Source organism: Stomoxys calcitrans, chromosome 2, assembly GCF_963082655.1.
Source record: "Stomoxys calcitrans chromosome 2, idStoCalc2.1, whole genome shotgun sequence".
Classification (NCBI taxonomy): domain Eukaryota; kingdom Metazoa; phylum Arthropoda; class Insecta; order Diptera; family Muscidae; genus Stomoxys; species Stomoxys calcitrans.
In genome coordinates this window covers 111,957,330-111,976,280 of record NC_081553.1, presented here as the reverse complement: position 1 = coordinate 111,976,280, position 18,951 = coordinate 111,957,330, and the positions used below count along the sequence as shown (strand labels likewise).

Here is an 18,951-nt window from a genome sequence, read left to right as displayed (position 1 = left end):
ATGAGTGAATTGATTTAAAGTAGGCAAAAGAGTAAAAAATTAAAAAAAAAAAAACTTTAAAAAGTCCTTTTTTGATTTTTTGCTTAGTTGGTTGTAGCTGTGGTTGATGTTATTGTTGGTTGTTCTTCATCATTATATTGTGTATATAGAGGCTGTTATATGTTATGTATGTTATGTTATTTATATATATGTATATGAAGAGAGTAAATGTATATGTTTGGTTTTTTTTATGTTTTCATTTTATGTTTGTTGCTCTTCTTTTATTATTTGTTTTTTTTTTTTAATTTTTTAAGTTAGATTTTTATTAAGCCAACCCAAAAATGTTGATTTGAAAGTGCGTACCTTGCCACTATCGCTATCACTGGCAGTACCACCGCCGCCGCCGCCGCTGCTATGGGAGGATATGGCCACCCCACTGCCGCCACTTACATTGCTATGATGCTGTGCATCATGCTCCGCCTGGCGAGCTGCACGAGCCCCCACCGCACTGGCAGTGCTAAAACGACGCGCTGCCACAGGATTGCCATTGCCATTGTGATTGGTGTTGGTGTTGCTGTTAGTGTTGGCCTGGCCAAAGCCCACACTTCCGCTGGTGGCTCTCCTCTGAAAGGGTGGTTGGCTGGCAGGAAAACTGCTGGAGCTCAATTGCAAATCCTTGCGCAACGATGTAGTCAATTGAGCGGCTATCGATGTTGGTTTGGGTGTGCTGCTAACCAAATAACTAGCGCCACCATTATTGGGCACCGGCGAGGAGGATGAGGCCAATGTTGATGTAGAAACATTATCACTATTATTGCTACCATTGGAGGTGTGGTGCTGGTGGTGATTTGACGACTGTTGCTGATGATGATGTGTTTGGTTGTAAGCACGCGACAGAGAATCCATTTGTCTGACTTTGGCGGACAGTGACTCTCGTTTTTGTTTTGGTAATGGTGAATTTTGTAAAATTCTTGAGGACGGACTATTTAAAGTATTATTATTATTAGTGTTGGTATTGGCGGTTATGGAACCGCTACCACCACCACCATACGATTTGGAAGCCGAGCTATAGGGTGTTGTAGCCAAGGGTATGGATGATGAGGTGGAACTGCGACTGGTATTCGTGCTAAACGACGATGATATATCTTTGCGTATACTTTGTGCTGAATCGGCTCTCTTTAAGCTGTTCGGTGATTTGGAATACAAAAGATTACCAGTGCTTCGGCTTAAGGGAGATCGACTTTGCGATGACGCCGATGAATTCGCCGAGGGTGGTGAACGACCTGCAGTTGAGGGTCTACCAGAGGGGGGTTTTCCTAGAAAATAAAACACAAAAAAAGTTGTTAAGAATAAAATATAAAATATTATATACAGGGTAGGTGACACGAAGTGTTACAAATTTTAAAAAACTAAATTTTTTCACGACACAGGATAGGCTGGGACTTTGAGTTCCGATCTGTGTGCTGCTTATAGCTGTCACGAGAAGCTTAGCTGCGAGCTACCGAGCACATCCACAGGTTGCGGATAGTGGAATGCTCCATACGAATTAGCTGCAACTGCAGTCGCGGGCAATCAGCGGTACCGAGCGGAGAAACTCGTCGAGAGGCCAGGTGGCATCGGATTTTGTATAAATACTGAGTGCCATGATGCTCCATATGACAAGGTGAGTAATTGGCGCCTTTACATAACCAATGGACACCATGTTCCCGTGGTGATCGGTCCTTTGGACAGGATCGAGCTTGCTCCATTGTAGGAACGAGGATCGCCACCTCCACAAGCACATTTTTGTGTCAAAATATTTTTGTCAGCTCGATATAACCACCTTTTGCTTTGACTATTGTTCTGAGTTGGTTACAGAACGTGTTGCAAGCTGTATAGGAGCGAGGATCGCCACCTCCACATGCACATAGGGTGTTGTAGGGTCTCGGCATTGCAATGGCTAGTCAAAACCCTTTATCAGCAACCTGTGGCTATTGCTACTCAGCCCCAGGGTAAGCGAAGTTCAACTCACAGTGATACTGGACCTTGACTATTCTGCATCCCAAGCGTTAGTCCACGCCCTATTCGAGTAGTCATTGCCGAAAATATCTATCCCACCAAGGATTCAACACAAGGATGGCCTTACTGAATAGTTAATAAGTGACCCATTTTCTTTTGAGCTCGTCAGCAACCTCGTTATCCACTATTTAACATGGTTGACAGCCCTATCTATGTTCCAATGATGTTGGTGTTGTTGTAGCAGTGTGTTGTACACCGAGGTGGCAGCCCTTTCTGATGAAGGACTTGATCGGGTCAAACCGGTACGTACAACCGCCTACCATGGGACTAACGAAGATGTTCCTTAGATCTCCCGACAAAGTCCCAAGGCAAGTTTTTGGCTCCATCTGACTGTCCACTCGTTTTAGATCTGGCAAGACCACAATCGATCAGATATTCACAATACAACAATAAGAAAAAAATCCATATCTGTGTTTGGTAACCCTGCAAAACTGTTAGGACTTTGCAGAATGACCTTAACGGATAATCAATCACTAGTAAATAAGAAACTCTCTAAGAAGTATAGTACCAAACAAGGTTTAAACAAGGAGACATTCCATCGGGTGATCTCTTAAAATCTAGCTCGAGAAGGCTATAAGGAACCTAACCTACTTGGTGGACAACATGGTGCAGAATTTAGCATGTCCGCCTATGACACCGTAGGCCTGTGATAGAATCCTGGCGAGAATATCAAATGCAAATTTTGCCCATGAACATTCCACTAAGGAACAGGGGCAAACTTCTTACGTATCGGTAAGTGCAATCCGACTCAAGTCTGAGCTCAATGATAAGGGGCCTCCTTTTTATAGCCGAGTCCGAACGGCGTACCGCAGTGCGACACCTCTTTGGAGAGATGTTTTACATAGCATAGTACCTCAAAAATGTTGCCAGGGGAAAACCACCCCTGAAAATTTTTTCTGATAGTCTAGTCAGCGTCATATGCGGAAATATCAACCTCTGCGCTACGGTGGCCTCTTAGAATATCAGAAAACGAAAATTTCCTGTGGTGGTTATCCCCTCCTAACGCTGCCGCCATTTTTGAAGTAGAGGAGGTGTCGCTCGGCGATACGCCGTTCGGACTCAGCCATAAATGAGTTTAAACATGAATCGATATATGAGAGTTTTGCCCCCTGTTCCATAATGGAATGTTTGTGGGAGAAATTGCCGCCCAACACGGGATAACTATGAGCACCACCCAGGCAGGAATTGTGTGGTGTGCATTGTTGCCACGAGAAGTTTAGCTGAAAGCTACCGGGCGAGTCCACAGGTTGCGGAAAGCTTTCGTTTTATGCAGAGTAGCTGCAAATGCGGCCGAGGCCAGTCAGCGATTTCGAGATGAGAGTCTCGGTGAGTAGCCAGATGGCACTGGCTCTTATTTAAATACTGAGCGCCAATGATACTCGAGATGACAAGGCGAGTTATTGGCGCCTTCAAATAACCTATGGCCAACATCAGCGTCTGTTCCCAGGATAGGGCGGCTGGAGGCGAGAGTCAAATCTTGAAGCAAGCGGCTCGCGACAACAAAGAATACATGTGCGGTCCCACAAAGCCCACTCGGTTGTAGCGCTGGGCTAGTAACCCGCTCCCGGAAAATAATAAGTATTACTCGGAGAAACAAAAGAATAGAAAGAACGGACACCCCTAACATGGACGACCCACACAAACGAAAAAAAGGACCATGATTTGCGGATCTGCACCTGGATTGTCCGGATTTTTTTATAGAGAAGGTGTAGTACACATTTTGGCGGATGTTTTTGCAGCCAAGCTTCTGTAGGTAAGCAAGCTCGTTCCGGTCCAAAGGATCGATCGCCGCAGGAACAGGGTGGCCATTGGTTATTTAAAGGCGCCAATAATTGGCCTTGTCATATGAAGCATCATAGGCACTCAGTATTTGTGCACGAGCCGGTGCCGCCCGATGGCGGTGAGACTCTCCGCTCGATGTCCGCGACTGCCGTTTCAGCTACTCCCGTAGCTCTCAGCTAAACTTCTCGTGACAGCAATGAACACCACACAGATTGGATATCAATATTTCAGCCTGGACCTCAATGGTCCGGCCTGTGTGGTGCTCCAAGCTATCCCTTGGCAGAACTTTGCCGAATGTATTGGAGAAGCATGAGGCAGATATAACAGGAAATGAGATGGGCCGGGAATGGCATCACAACAACACCAAACGACGACGAACTATACTAAGCTGCCATGACACGAGGCATGAATTTGTCTGTGGATTTGCGGTTATTCGGAGAAGAAACACCTTGACTGCAGCTTTACACCGGCTGTTGAGGGATTAGCCGAAATCCGCATAAAAGACAAATTTTTCAACATCAGCCTTATTTGTGCCCATGGTGCGACGGAAGACAAGGACTAGCAGACTAAGGATATTTTCTACGATGCCTAGCAAAAGAATACGACCGCTGCTCCGCCCATGATCTTAAAATCATTCTGAGAGATTTTAAGATAGGGAAGGAAGACATTCCTGGTCCATAATTGAAAAATTTAGCCTCCACGAGATAACGTCCGATAATGGACTGAGGCTAAAGAGTTCTCTAAAAAACATGGCAGTTAGCAGCACCAGATTTCAACACTAAATCAACACTTCATCACAAAGACACATGACTCTCACCCGATCAAAATACGAGAAACCACACGAACACGGTCGAATACCGAAAGTGCGACCCAATTTCCCGGCGCAAGCAGTGGTACTCGCAGACGAGCGTGATGGGATTCGTGCTATGGACCCCGCTAACCCCAGAATCAGCGAGCTGAATCTGGAAATAAACAGGGTAGTCAACGAACATAAGCGGAATTTGTGGCTGGAACACTTGGAGCAATGTAACTTAGCCACCGGTGCAGGCAAACTGTGGGCCACTGTTAAGTCTCTCTCGAACCCCGGTAGACGGGACGACAGGACCTCAGTCACTTTTGGCGAGTTAACCGTGACTGATCCGAAGAGATGCGCCAGGTTGTTCAACCGTCAATTTATTGTGCATCCCGAGAGAGACAGGGCAAGGAGGAGAGCCATTCGCCGTATTCGTGGTCTCCGAGCCGATGAACAGCCATCACAATTTACCGTGGGCGAAGTTACATATGTCATCCGTGGCGCCAAATCTTCCAAGGCGTTGGGCCCCGACGGAATCTCTACATTGATGCTGAAGAATCTGGATTTACCTGGAGTTGAGTACCTTACCACTGTCCTTAACCTGTCATTGAACACTCTTATAGTTCCCGATGTCTGGAAAATGGGCAGAGTGATCCCGCTACTGAAGCCTGGTAAAGACCCGAGTTTGGGGGAGTCGTACAGACCGATCTCCCTTCTCTCACCAGTGGCTAAGACGCTTGAGGCATTACTCCTCCCGAGCCTCGTAGGAGAATTTCCATTCGCCGAGCATCAACACGGATTTCGGAGACTGCACAGCACAATAACAGCTTTGCATGCCATCACCACACACATTTGCCGTGGCTTCAATCAACCCAGGCCATGTGATAGGACGGTCCTCGTGGCACTGAACCTATCGAAGGCATTCGACACGGTCAGCCATGCCAAATTATTTGAGGACATCGCCAACACGTCCCTCAAGCCAGGCTGAAACGTTGGGTCGCGAATTATCTGTGTGGCCGCCAGTCATTTGTGGAATTTAGGGATAAGAAGTCAAAACACCGTAGAGTGAAACAGGGAGTTCCCCAAGGTGGGGTGATATCTCCGGCTCTGTTTAACCTCTACCTATCCTCCATCCCACCTCCTCCAGACGGCATAGAGATCGTATCATATGCGGACGACTGTACGATCATGGCATCAGGCCCCCCACCCATTGATGACATCTGCGATAGGTTGAACGTCTACCTCAACGAGCTTGCCTCATATTTCGCTGCAAGAAATCTGAAGATATCCGCCACCAAATCTTCAGCCACACTGTTCACTACAAATACGCGTGAGGTGAATTCTGAGCTGACTGTGATGGTCGATGGAGAAATGATTCCGACCATCAAGTGTCCCAAAGTACTTGGCGTCACATTTGACAGCACCTACACTTTCTCCCCACATGCCACAGCAATCTGCAATAAAGTCAAAATTAGAAACAAGGTCCTCAAGTCACTCGCTGGCAGCACTTGGGGTGCAGACAAAGAAACCTTGTTGACCACGTACAAAGCAATTGGCCGGTCTGTGGTAAGTTATGCAGCGCCAGTGTGGTCACGTCAACTTTGTGATACGCAGTGGAATAATATTCAGATCTGTCAGAATGCCGCCCTCCGAACTGCGACGGGCTGTCTCCTTAGTTCTCATGTGGACCACCTCCATCAGGAGACAAAGATCCTACCAGTGCGAAGACATAACTATATGCTGTCTAAGCAATACCTTTTGGGCTGTTATAGCAGAAATCATCCAAATCATCATCTTGTGGATAGATACCCACCGCCCAGAAGCCTTAAGGTAGATCTACACGATCTAGAGCGTGAGGTCCAGCGCTACAAGAGAGAACCTCTAGATCAAGCGGCATATCAAGCGGGTCTGAACAACATTCATGCAGACACGGTAGCAGACGCGTTAATTGGCTACCGGGTGAATGTAGTCCTTGAAGTCCACCCATTACACCCGAAGAAATCGACCTCCCCCGGCAAACCAGAGTGGTTCTGGCTCAATTACGTTCCGGCAGATGCAGCCGCCTCAATTCCCACAGAGCTAGGATTGATGCCGACGTGCAAGATGTATGTCCCGATTGTAACCAGGGACCGCACGATACACGTCACCTGTTTAACTGCCCGGCCAGACCCACTCGACTCAGACCCAGATCCCTGTGGACGCACCCCATCTTGGTCGCGGAGTTCCTGGGTCTTGACACTCAACAGAATCAAGCAGACGAAAGATAGTACACAATAAACTGCTACAACAACAACAACGAGAAACCACAATCCCATGGCAGCCGGGTGTTCGTACCGGATTGACCCGATGGAGTTTTTCATACGCAAGGACTGCCCCCTCAGTGTATAACACACTGCTACGACAACAACAACGATAATCTGAATTGATCACGTTGTGATCACGGCATTCATCCAGCGTGTTAGATGTATGATCGATCCGTGGAGCAAATATAGCTTCGGATCATTAGCAAAGGTTCGCACCCGTTTGAGTATGGTGAGAAAAGTACGATCTGACACTGCACGCAAGCTGGGAATTGAAAAGTTGCAAACACAACAGATGGCAATGGCATACTTCACTCGACTGAACCAAATGCTTTATGCAGAAGCACTCCTTGTCCCGACGATTTAACGGCACAGAGGCAATCGATTGTCCATTCCATGGAAAATGCCGCAAAATCCGTACTTGGGTCCCAGAAAGCCTCCCCCAAGAAACGCGAAAATGCAGTGCAACCCTGCAATCAGTAACAATGCGCCAGATAAAGAAGAGGTATCGAGAGAACAGGAGAAAGGAGAAACGTCTATTCCGCAGAATGAAGAAGAAAATGGAAAGACGTGAGTGTGAGCGAATTGAGATGTACAGAAGTCAGAATAAAGTCCGGAAATTCTACCAAAGAACCAAACATCAAAACAATGACTTAGGTATAGGCACATCCTCGAAATGGATGGTATCAACTCCCAAAACGACTGTTACAACCGAGCAGATAAAGAAAGTGGAGAAAGTTGGGAACCACAACTTTGAGATAGTCAGCAACTTTACCTACCTAGGCACCGCCGTAACCAAAACGAATGACACCAGTTTTGAACCTACTTTGGATTGAGGAAACAAGGTCACCTCTCGACAGACGAAGATCACACTATACAAGACACAGTTGTTATATGGTTCCGAGGCATGGGTACTTGTGAAAGCAGACGAGGCAGTGCTTGGAGTGTTTGAGAGAGAGATTCTTCATAAAATTTATGGACCAGTTTGCATTGATGAAGAGTATCGGGGTCGAATGAACCACGAACTGTATGACGACGTATGAATGAAGAAGCTCCGGCGAAGAGGTCTGCTGAAGGCGAACACGCAACTCGGCACGGGATAGCTTTTAGCACCACACAGGCTGGAACATTGAGGTGTGGTGTTCATTGCTGTCTCGAGAAGCTTAGCTGCGAGCTACCATTTCACTATCCACAGGTTGCGTATAGTGGAATGGTCTGTATAGAGTAGCTGCTACGGCAGTCGTGGACAATCAGCGGTATCGAGCGGAGAGTCTCAGTGAGACGCCGGGCATCACCTGCTCTTGCCCAAATACTGAGTGCCTATGATTCTCAATATGGCGAGCTATTGGCGCCTTTAAATAACCAATGACCACCTTGTTCCCATAGCGATCGGTCCTTTGGACCGGAAGGAGATTTCTCACCTACAGGAGCTTGACGAGGATCGCTACCTCCACATGAAAATGTGGCTACTACAACAGCAACCAAGAGCCGGATGCACAGATCAAGTGATGGAAGACACTTCGAAATTTGGTGTCAAAGATTATGGAAGGGGTGCAAAAGATCGGGGTCAATTAAGGTACTTTTTTTACTGTTTTCACCTTAGCGCTGTTTTCACCGTAGTGCAGAGGTTAGCATGTTCGCCTATGACGCTGAACGCCTGGGTTCGAATCCTGGCGAGACCATCAGAAAAAATTTTCAGCGGTGGTTTTCCCCTCCTAAAGCTGGCAACATTTGTGAGGTACTATGCCATGTAAAACTTCTCTCCAAAGAGGTGCCGCACTGCGTCACGCCGTTCGGACTCGGCTATAAAAAGGAGGCCCCTTATCATTGAGCTTAAACTTGAATCGGACTGCTCTCATTGATATGTGAGAAGTCTGACCCTGTTCTTTAGTGGCATGTTCATAGGCAAAATTTGCAAGGAGGGACAATTTACAACATTTTTTACTGTTTTCGCCTAACATTCGCTGTGGCAACCAATGAATAAGGAATTTTGTACTCCACTATTTGGTTAGTACTTACCCGCAAAGTAGGCCGCCGCTTTACTACCGGGCAATGGAATTTTACTCGGTTTCGAGGTCGTCACGCCACTGAATTTCTTTAAAGCTTGCACATGATTTCTAATTGCCGCCACTTGTTGCTGTTGCAATTGCTGTTCAAAAGGGCTAATGCCACCCACACTGGTGCTCATCAATATTTGACGCATGTCACGGCCATTTTCCAATTTATTAGCGGCTGCACTGCCGACCATATGGCTGGAGCTCATCACATCATGTTGCTCATCATGCTCATGGGCCGATTCGGTGCTACTGCTATGGTGTTGCATATCATCCATGGGCAAATGAGTCATTGCTTTCATGCTTGGGGTGGAGATTTGCGTTGTTATGGGTTGTGGCATTTGACCATTTGTCGTCGTCGTTGTCGGTGTTGATGAGCGCAAATCATGGGGATGGGAAGCTGATGATGATGATGATTCTAGGGTCAGGCCACTAACACCACGACCACCATCACGCCTGCTTAGCATCAGTGTAGTGGAGGCCGATGAACGATTTGTTTCGTAATCGTTTTGCGAGTGTAAATAGGAATTTGTGGCAGCACCGCTGCTTGGGGTAATTGAATGCAGTCTCGATTCTAAAACACGCAATTGGGCCTTGGTACCCTCCAGTTCAATATTTTTCTCCTCCAGCTAGACACAGCGAAAGAAAAAATTCCAATTAATCTCAATTTAATTATGACCTTGCCAGTAGAGAGAATTACCTGAAACCTTAAATCTTCCACATCATCTTTGGATTTGTCTAAACGTTTGACTAAATGACATTTTGATTTTGAGGCGGCCTCAAGTTTTTGCATTAATATCTGAAAGCAAAACCGCAATTAGATTTTCTCAATATCGTCTTCCCATGCCGTAAGGGTTGCCAAGTTGTCAATAATTACCTGATTCTTAACAGTCAATGTTAGCAAATGCCTTTGCAATTCTATAACACTTGTCTCCAAGAGTATAGCAGCAAAACGCTTGGAATCCGTTACCCGACATTTAATATCAGCCGGTGTACTGACAATGCCATCCAGGCGACCCAATTGATCGGCAGTAAATTGCTGCTGCTGATGATGATGAGTTATGGGTTTAGTATCACTGCCAGGGCTTTGATGGAATGCTATCAGTTCGCTTGACGAATTTGTATGCGGTTTATGTTGTTGTTGCTGTTGCTGCTCTACGACCACAGGTTGGAATGTATTTTGTTGCCTCGATGAGGCTGTACTAGCGGTGGACAATACCGTGGTGGCAGAGGAGGAAAGAAATGTTCTGGGGCTGGAGAAATCCGAGTGACTGTTTAAAAAAGAAAGAAAACAAGGAGATAGGAGATTATTTGTAAGAAAAAACAAAGAAAATAAAATTATTGGGTTGCCCAAAAAGTAATTGCGGATTTTTTAAAAGAAAGTAAATGCATTTTTAATACAACTTAGAATGAACTTTAATCAAATATACTTTTTTTACACTTTTTTTCTAAAGCAAGCTAAAAGTAACAACTGATAACTGACAGAAGAAAGAATGCAATTACAGAGTCACAAGCTGTGAAAAACTGTGAAAAAAAAATATGAAAAAATCCGCAATTACTTTTTGGGCAACCCAATATTTCGCATTTTGCTTATTGGAATCAAAAAGAACAAAAAATAGCTCTGTGGGTCGCCACCTCAGTGAATTACCACCTACTACCGGCTCCTCAGTTCTCATATGGACCACCTCCATCAGGAGCCAAAGATCCTAGCAGTACGAAGACATAACTACGTGCTGTCTAAGCAACACCTTTTGGGCTGTTATCGCAAAGACCATCCAAATCATCATCTTGTGGATAGATATCCACCGCCCAGAGGCCTACATGATCTAGAGCGTGAGGTTCAGCGTTACAAGAGAGAACCTCTAGATCAAGGCGGCATGGTTACTGGGTGAATGTAGTCCTTGGAGAATGACCGCCTCCCATTGCACCTAAAGAAATTAACCTCCCCCGGCAAACCAGAGTAGTTCTGGCTTAATTAAGATCCGGCAGATCCCGGCCGCCTCAACTCTTTCAGAGCAAGGATTGATGCCGACATGCAAGATGTATGTCCCGATGGTATCCAGGGATCGCACGATACACGTCACCTGTTTAACTGCCCAGCCAGACCCACTCGACTCAGACCCAGATCCCTGTGGACGCACCCCATCTTATTCGCCGAGTTCCTGGATCTCGATACTCAATAGAATCAAACAGATGAAAGGTAGAATACAACAAACTGCTACAACAACAACAACTACCTTGTTGTCATTAATGAAAAGCCACATTTGTATATGGAGGTAGTGATCCTCATCACACTCAAAAAGAGAGAAAGCTCGTTCCGTTCCATAGGACCGATCGACAAGGGGACGTTATGGTTATTGGTTATTTAAAGGCGCCAATAACTCACCTTGTCATATCGGGTATCAAAGGAACTCAGTATTTAAGCAAGAGCCGGTGCCGCTTGGCCACTTACTGGGACTCTATCGCTGATTGTTGCAGTGGCGATATCCAGCGATAAAAGTCATTCCACTATCCGCAACCTGTGGGACCGCCCAGTAGTTCTTAGCTGAGCTTCTCATAATGACGAGGAACCCCACAAAAATCAGAGCTCACGAGTTCCTACCTGTGTGGTGTTCACAGTTATCCCGCACCGTGACTACTACCTTCCTCGGATGCACATGGTGTTCATTGTTGTCAAGAGAAGCTTAGCTGCGAGCTACCAGGAGCGTTCACAGGTCGTGGGTAGTGGACTGATCCATTCGGAGTAGCTGCAACGGCAGTCGCGGACAATCAGCGATATCGAGCGGAGAGTCTCAGTGAAAGGACGGGCGGCGCCGGCTCTTGCACAAATGCCTATGGTGCTCGATATGACAAGGCGATTTGTTGGCGCCTTTAAATAACCAATGGCCACCCTGTTCCCGGGGCAATTGGTAATTAGGACCGGAAGGAGCATGCTCACCTACAGGAGCTTGACGAGGATCGCCACCTCCACATTAAAATGTGGCCACAACAATAATAACAAGAAATTACGATACATCATAAAGGCAGCAGAAGTTCAAATATCCCAACTGAGGCCTTATTTAAAGGCGCAGGCATTGGAAATTACAGTTGATGGCGTTGGGATTAGTCGTTCTAATTCTACTGACCCTAAAGTCGGGGAAGTGAATCTTCAAAATATTACTTTGTTAAACGAACATACACCTATTTATTGAAGCTGAAGACTGTTACCTTGGATAATCTTTTGTCTACGTCAAGTTATTGTCGAAGGAAGAAGAGGATGGCCAATTCTCAGTTACAATTGACGACGTAGCAGACATCCGAAGCGATGGGCCAAGTTGCTGAAAGTTCAATTTGTTGAGCATACCGAAAGTGATGGGGCGTAAAGGAAAGCTATGTTGTTGTTGAAGCCACATTTTCATGTGGAGGCAGCGATCCTCGTCAAGCTCCTCTGGATGAGCCGGTCCAAAGGACCGATTGCCAATAACTCGCCTTGTCATATCGAGCATCGTAGACACACAGTATTTGCGCAAGCACCGGTGCCGCCCGGCCTCCCACAGAGAATCTCCGCTCGATACCGCTGATTTTCCGCGACTGCCGTTGCAGGTACTCCGTACTGATCATTCCCCTATACGCAACATGTAGACGCGCCCGGTAGCTCACAGCTAAGCTTATCGTGACAGCAATGAACACCAGATAGATCGGACCTCAATAATTCAATCTGTGTGGTGCTCACAGCTATACCGTGTCGGGAAAAGGAGAGGTATTCGTCGCATATGTGGTCTTCGAGAATTGGTAGGGCGAGAAAGAGAACTAGCATACGTGGTATTCGATCAGATGAACAACCATCACAATTAACGTTGCACGAAGTTACAATTGTCATTCGCATCTGCGAGTCGTCCAAGGCACTGGGCTCCGACGGAATTTCTACCCTGATGCTAAAGAACCTGGTCTTCGACCTGTTTCTGGTTACCCTTATATTTCACCATTGTCTGAAAAACTGCAAAAGCGATCCACTGTAACTTAAGAGCCGGATGACAGGAACTTTGTCAGTTTTGGCGACGTAGTGACTGATCCGTAGAGATGTCCAAGGTTGCTGCCGTTGCAGCTACTCCGTATGAAGCATTCTACTATCCGCAACCTGTGGACGCGCCCGGTAGCTCGCAGCTAAACTTCTCGTGGCAGCAATGAACAACACACAGATTGAACCTCAATCTTCCAGCCTGAGTGGTGTTCACAGCTATCCCGTGCCGTGCATTCGTGTTCCCCGAGAGTGATAAGGATAGCTATTCATGGCATACTTGGTCTCCATGCCAACGAACGAAGTCACAAATGTAATCCCCAGCGTCTAGTCGTCCAAGACGGAAGAACCTGGGAGTCGATTACTTGATCATGATCCTCAACCTCGCTCTGGATGCTCACATTCTGATGTTTGAAAATGGACTGAGTGATGCTCCCGCCGCTGCAGCCAGGAAAGGATTCGAGCAAGGGATATTGATCTCCTTTCTCTCGCTAGTTCAGACGCTTCTCTTTTCAAGCCTATGTGGATAATTTCCATTTCCATGTAAATTGCATAGCTTGATGACGGCTTTGGTTGCCACCATTGCAAACATTAGCCCCCGTCGATCTGGAATTATCGAAGGCTTTTGATCCGGTCAGCCCTGCCACGCTTTTTGAGAACATCGCTCGCACCTTCCTCTGACCACGCCTAAAAGGTTGGATTGCAGATTGTTTGTGTTGTTGTTGTACCAGTTTGTTTTGATATAATTTTCATTTGTTTGATTCTATTGAGTATCCAGATCCAGGAACTCTGAGATTAGATGGGGTGCATCCAGGGGGATCTGAGTCGAGTGGACTGCATCTGGCGCATCGTAATTGAATGTGTAACAGCTGTCAAATGTGACTCCAAGTATTTTGGGACACTTGATAGCCGGAATCATTTCCCCATCCAACATCACCTTCAGCTCAGTATTCACCACAAGCGTATTTGTAGTGAACAATGTGGCTGAAGATTTGGTGTCAGGTATCTTGCAGCGAAATATGAGACAAGTTCGTTGAAGTAGACGTTGAACCTATCGCAGATGTTTTCAATGGGTCCATGGCCATGATCTCACAACTGTCCGCATATGATACGATTTCTATGCCGCCGGGTGGTGGGTGGAATGGAGGACAGGTAGAGGTTAAATAGTGCCAGAGATATCACCTCGCCTTGGGCAACTAACTGTTTCACTCTACAGTGCTTGAACTTCTTATCCCTAAACTCCACAAATGACTGACGACCTCACAGGTAATTCGCGACCCAGCGTTTCAGGCCTGGCTGAAGGGACTTGTTGGCGATGTCCAGAAATAGTTTGGCATGGCTAGCCGTGTCGAATGTCTTCGATAGGTTCAGTGCCACGAGGACATTCCTATCACATGCCCTCGGTGGATTGATGCAAAGCAATTGTTGTGCTATGCAGTCTTCGAAATCCATGCCGATGCCCGGCGAATGAAAGGAAATTCTTAAGCGAGGCTCGACAGGAGTAGTGCTTCAAGCGACTTGGCTACTGGGTAAAGAAGGGAGATGGGTCTGTACGACTCCCCCAATCTTGGGTGCTTTCCTGGCTTCAGTAGAGGGATCACAACGAATGACATTCGTAATTTCACCGCATCGCGCATGGCGCATCTCTTCGGATCAGTCACAGTTACGTCACAATGCACGGTTGCCAGGATACGTCACTCAGGAGCTTGTTGTTGTGGCAGTGTGTTGTACACTGAGGCGGCAGCCCTTACCAATGGTTGTAAGTTGTATTTAGGGATAAGAAGTCGAAACTCTGTAGAGTAGATAGGCAGTTGTCCATGGTGGGTTGAATGCTCCTGCACTCTGAAGCTTCTACCTTTCCTTTATTTTACAATCTCCAAATGGCATCGAAATCGTAGCATATGCGGACGATTGTAAGATGATGGCTTCAGGCCATCACGACTCCGAAACAATCCCATAGCAGCCGGTTGTACGAACCGGATTGACCCGATAGAGTTCTTCATCGGCAAGGGCTGCCGCCTCAGTGTATAATACACTGCTACAACAACAACAACAACGACTCCGAAGCGGACTTCGACTCACGCATATACTCGCCCTTCAACTCCGATCTCAAAACCTATGCTCGATCGACTCCGCAGCCCTAAGCGGAATCTAATTTGCTGTTATCGCAACAGACATCCAAATTACCACCTGTATGCATCTCTGTGGTGTTCATCAGCTCAGCTAAGAACTACCGGGCGCGTCCATAAGTTGCGAACAGTGGAATGCTCAATACGGAGTAGCTGTATTCGAGTATTCGAGTGTAAAATCTCAGTGAGAGGCTGAGTGGTACCAGCTCTCGCTTAAATACTGAGTGTTTATGATAATCGATATGACAAGGAGATTATTGACGAAGTTGCTCACCTATAGGAGCTTGACGAGCATCGCTAACTCCATACAATCATGTAGCTTCAACAAACATGACAACACCACCATATGGGTGGACAACCACCGCTCAGAGATATCAGATTAGATCTTCATTATCTAGAGTGCAATGCTTTTCTAGAAGACCAACCACCACCCAAAGAACCTGATGAAGTAAAGCTCCCCCGGCAAACCCACTTGACACACCAAAGACATGACATACCTCAACTATTCAATTGTCCAGGCGGCTGCGTTATATGGAGTTTTCTTTCCCTAAGAACTCAAAATGCCCTGTTACAGCCAAATCGATTGGAAAAAGTGGCGACCTCAATTTTGGCGGTACTTTCAGATGGGGGTTATACGAAAACATGGACGGATGTTTAAAACCAATAGGTGTTTGATATTCGACTTTAAAACCGTTAAGGTTTTCGCCAGGCATATAAAAATCAGCTGATTTTATAGTGGGAAACAGCTGATTTGCAATAATTGAGCGAACAACAGCCGATCCTCTAAGTGACACAGTGGGGTTGTTTGTTATAACAGTATCCACACTTGTTTTTCTTAATACATGCAAATCAACTTCCGTCTATGAAATCAGCTGATTTTAATAGACCAAGTAAATAAACCCGTTTTTATGGATTTTTCTTTGAAAGACTTTAACCTCTTATAGAAGTGGATACGGAATTACACTCTTTCGACTTTATGATCCTATCTTTTCCAGTTATTTACCTGTTTGAGTTTCTGCTAGGTTGCTGTTGCTGCAACTGTTGCACCCTAGAGTTTAACTCTAGCCTCTGTGCCATTGCCAGCTTCAATTGTTCCTCCAGTTCCTTTTTCACCTTGATCAACTCCTCCACTTGCTCACTCATTTTGGTGGCCTTTATGCGACCCGTCAGAGTTTCAGCCTCCATTTCGGCCAATTTATCCAGTAGGCGATCACGTTCTTTGCGCAATTGTTGCAGATCCTCTTTGTTGAGGCGTTCTACGTGTTCGCGGAAGGTTTTTGGTGTTAAAGCTGTATTGGCACTACTACTGCTGGATTTGGAGAGGGCTGTGGCGGCATTGACGCCATCAACAGTTTGATCGGTTTGATCTTCGGATGCACTGCCAGTGCGGCCACTCGATCGCAAATGATGGCGTTCATAGTTTTGCAAATGTTCCACCTCATCGCGTAGGCGACTGGATTTGCGGTGGATGACATCTAATAGGTTGAGAAGTTCATCATCGGATTCGGGACAAGACAAGCGATTTGAAGCAATGGTGCCCTGGAAGGAAGAGAAAGAAAAAACCATTAGATTAAAATTTTTTGTGCTTTTATTCTGTACTTACAGTCAGACCACCATTTGTTGAGGATGCACTGTGGCCCTCCTTTGAAGAACTAGTTTCGGTTGAGAATCCTGAATCTTGTACCACACTGCCGTTATTGGTTTCACCACTTGCGGCACCGCCTACACCACTTCCTGCTCCCGCAACGCCGCTACTACTCTTTGGCTCTTTTTTACCGCTATGCGAATTACTGCGACTCCTCGTCAGCGAAGATGAAGAGGTCAAATCTGTGGCGGAGGGATGATTCAATTCCTTTTGAGAGACTTTCCTTTTCACCCTTATGCCCGGCTCCCATTCACGGCGTGAGACTAAGGTACAACCACTTGTGAGAGTGGTCGCCGAGGCAGAACCGCTTACGCTCACCGATTGATTAGCACTGACACCACTACTGCTACCTCCACCCAGGCCCGAAACACATCCCGTCGACGAGACGTTGGAGGCTGCCGATGATATTGAGGCCATTTTATGCTTGAGATCGGGAAATGTTTCTATAACTAGATCACGGAATTCCAAGAGGGCTCCAACTTCATGTTGCAATTCTTGCAATGACTTGGTCTGCTCACTGTGGACATGATGATGCTGGTGGTGGTGATGACTATTCGCTGATGATATGCCAATGCCGCTGCCACTACTGCCGCTTCCTCCGCCCCCACTGCTGGCATGATGGGACAGCCCATAACTGCTGGTATAACCCAAATGAGGACTGCCCAGCACTAGGTGATGGTTGAGGTTCATATGATGAGGATGATGCTGGTGATAGTTGGCCGCCACAATGGCTGAGGTTGGTGCTACAGTGACATTCACCGTATTGCTGGAGGCCATCAAGTGCGGATGGTGAGTACCCACGCCCACACTCAAGGGCAGACAGTCCATAGCACCAGCACGCAAAGTGCCGGCTATACCTTTGGAGAGGGTATTGTGCGGAGAGTTATTGCTATTACAACGACCCGAGGAGTCATGGGATTCATTCTGAAATGAGAAGAGAACAAGAGTTAAAAACATGATGAATACTTGTCTGAAAACAAGAAATTGAATGTTTTGTTTTCCTTTTTAGTCTTTTGGATGACATTCTACCTAAAATCCCCCATTAATCATAGTAATCTTCCACCTCTTCCTAGACCCTGTCATTTTTCCTCCGCTTAGTTTAACTTCTTTAAACATTTGTCAAGCATTCACTTAGTTAACCTGCCTCCAGCAGTCATCGACAGGGGTTGGCCAAATTCGAATATGGTATGAGACGTTAATTGTTCATTTAAAACTCTTTTAAAAAGTCATGATATCATGACTGGCGAACAGCGACACCACCATCAAACCATCGACAACAAATGATTGGGTTGTGTTGCTTCCTAATGTGGAAGCGCAGCAACTGAACAACCCGCTCCAAACTACTGTCAACGTCCTACGCCCACCAAAGATTTTCGTTTAATCACTAGCTTGTGACGGAGAAGCACCCTGCTGCTCACCACCTCCTCAAGCTGGTGTTTCAAGCTCTGTCTCAAAATGTGTCTCAATCGTCTGGGACCATAATTAAGCAGAAACAAAAAATGGCAACAATATCTTAATTGTTGAATAACCTTAAGTTGATTCGTTTCGTACTTTGTCATGGTATTACGCCTATGGTTCTACTATGGCACATTTCAAAATTCAAAAAAACAACAACAAACAATACTGAAATGATAATGAGATTGAAAGAATGGATGAACGACAAGTGACATTACCTTAAAAAAAAAAGAACCAGAAGTTCTCGTACACGTATAATGCAGAGACTCACTTGAGCTTCAATGGTTATGGGAACCAAATATTCCATACTATAATTGAGGCATTTTCTTATCTGCAATCAAGTTCTCACCCTGCTTGGAGTAGGTACACATGTATAAGAAAAAGAACTATTTACATTTCTCTATAGAAATTTTGATCGAATTCTTTTTGAGCAGAAGGAGGAATTGAATGATTTTGCAAGAAAGCAAAACTTTTTGTTCCATTTGGAGTTTGAATTGTTACAATTAAGGCACTGTGTTATTCTACAAGGCTACTTGACTGATACATTGCTGCTATGCCCAATATCCTTGGCACCATTCTCTAAGACTACTTCCGTCTTGCACCACTGACATCCCTACGGATACTGCTTATCATCTGATCCATGTTCAGATGTGCAATGTTTAGATATCTTCACTTCAGATATTCATTGAACGTTGGTAAAGTTAATCTATTGAGTTTTTGTTGGAAATTCTTCCTTGCCAAAAGGTAATAATCTACGAT

The 18,951-nt window shown here is 45.9% G+C and overlaps 1 protein-coding gene across 5 annotated transcripts in view; it reads right to left on the bottom strand.

The window, feature by feature from the left end:
- The window catches only part of LOC106091264 (bromodomain-containing protein DDB_G0270170), a 460,861-nt gene that overhangs the window by 23,119 nt on the left and 418,791 nt on the right, over window positions 1-18,951 (bottom strand). For all 5 annotated transcript variants that reach the window (XR_009397067.1, XR_009397068.1, XM_059362546.1 and 2 more), the window contains exons 2-7: window positions 16,696-17,661; window positions 16,096-16,631; window positions 9,844-10,237; window positions 9,667-9,765; window positions 8,932-9,595; window positions 343-1,295 (exon numbers count right to left, since the gene is read on the bottom strand). Coding sequence is in view for 3 of the 5 variants with exons in the window: in XM_059362546.1 (XP_059218529.1) it covers window positions 343-1,295; window positions 8,932-9,595; window positions 9,667-9,765; window positions 9,844-10,237; window positions 16,096-16,631; window positions 16,696-17,661 (3,612 nt within the window). In the remaining 2 variants the exon portion in view is untranslated. The remainder of the gene's footprint in view (window positions 1-342; window positions 1,296-8,931; window positions 9,596-9,666; window positions 9,766-9,843; window positions 10,238-16,095; window positions 16,632-16,695; window positions 17,662-18,951) is intronic.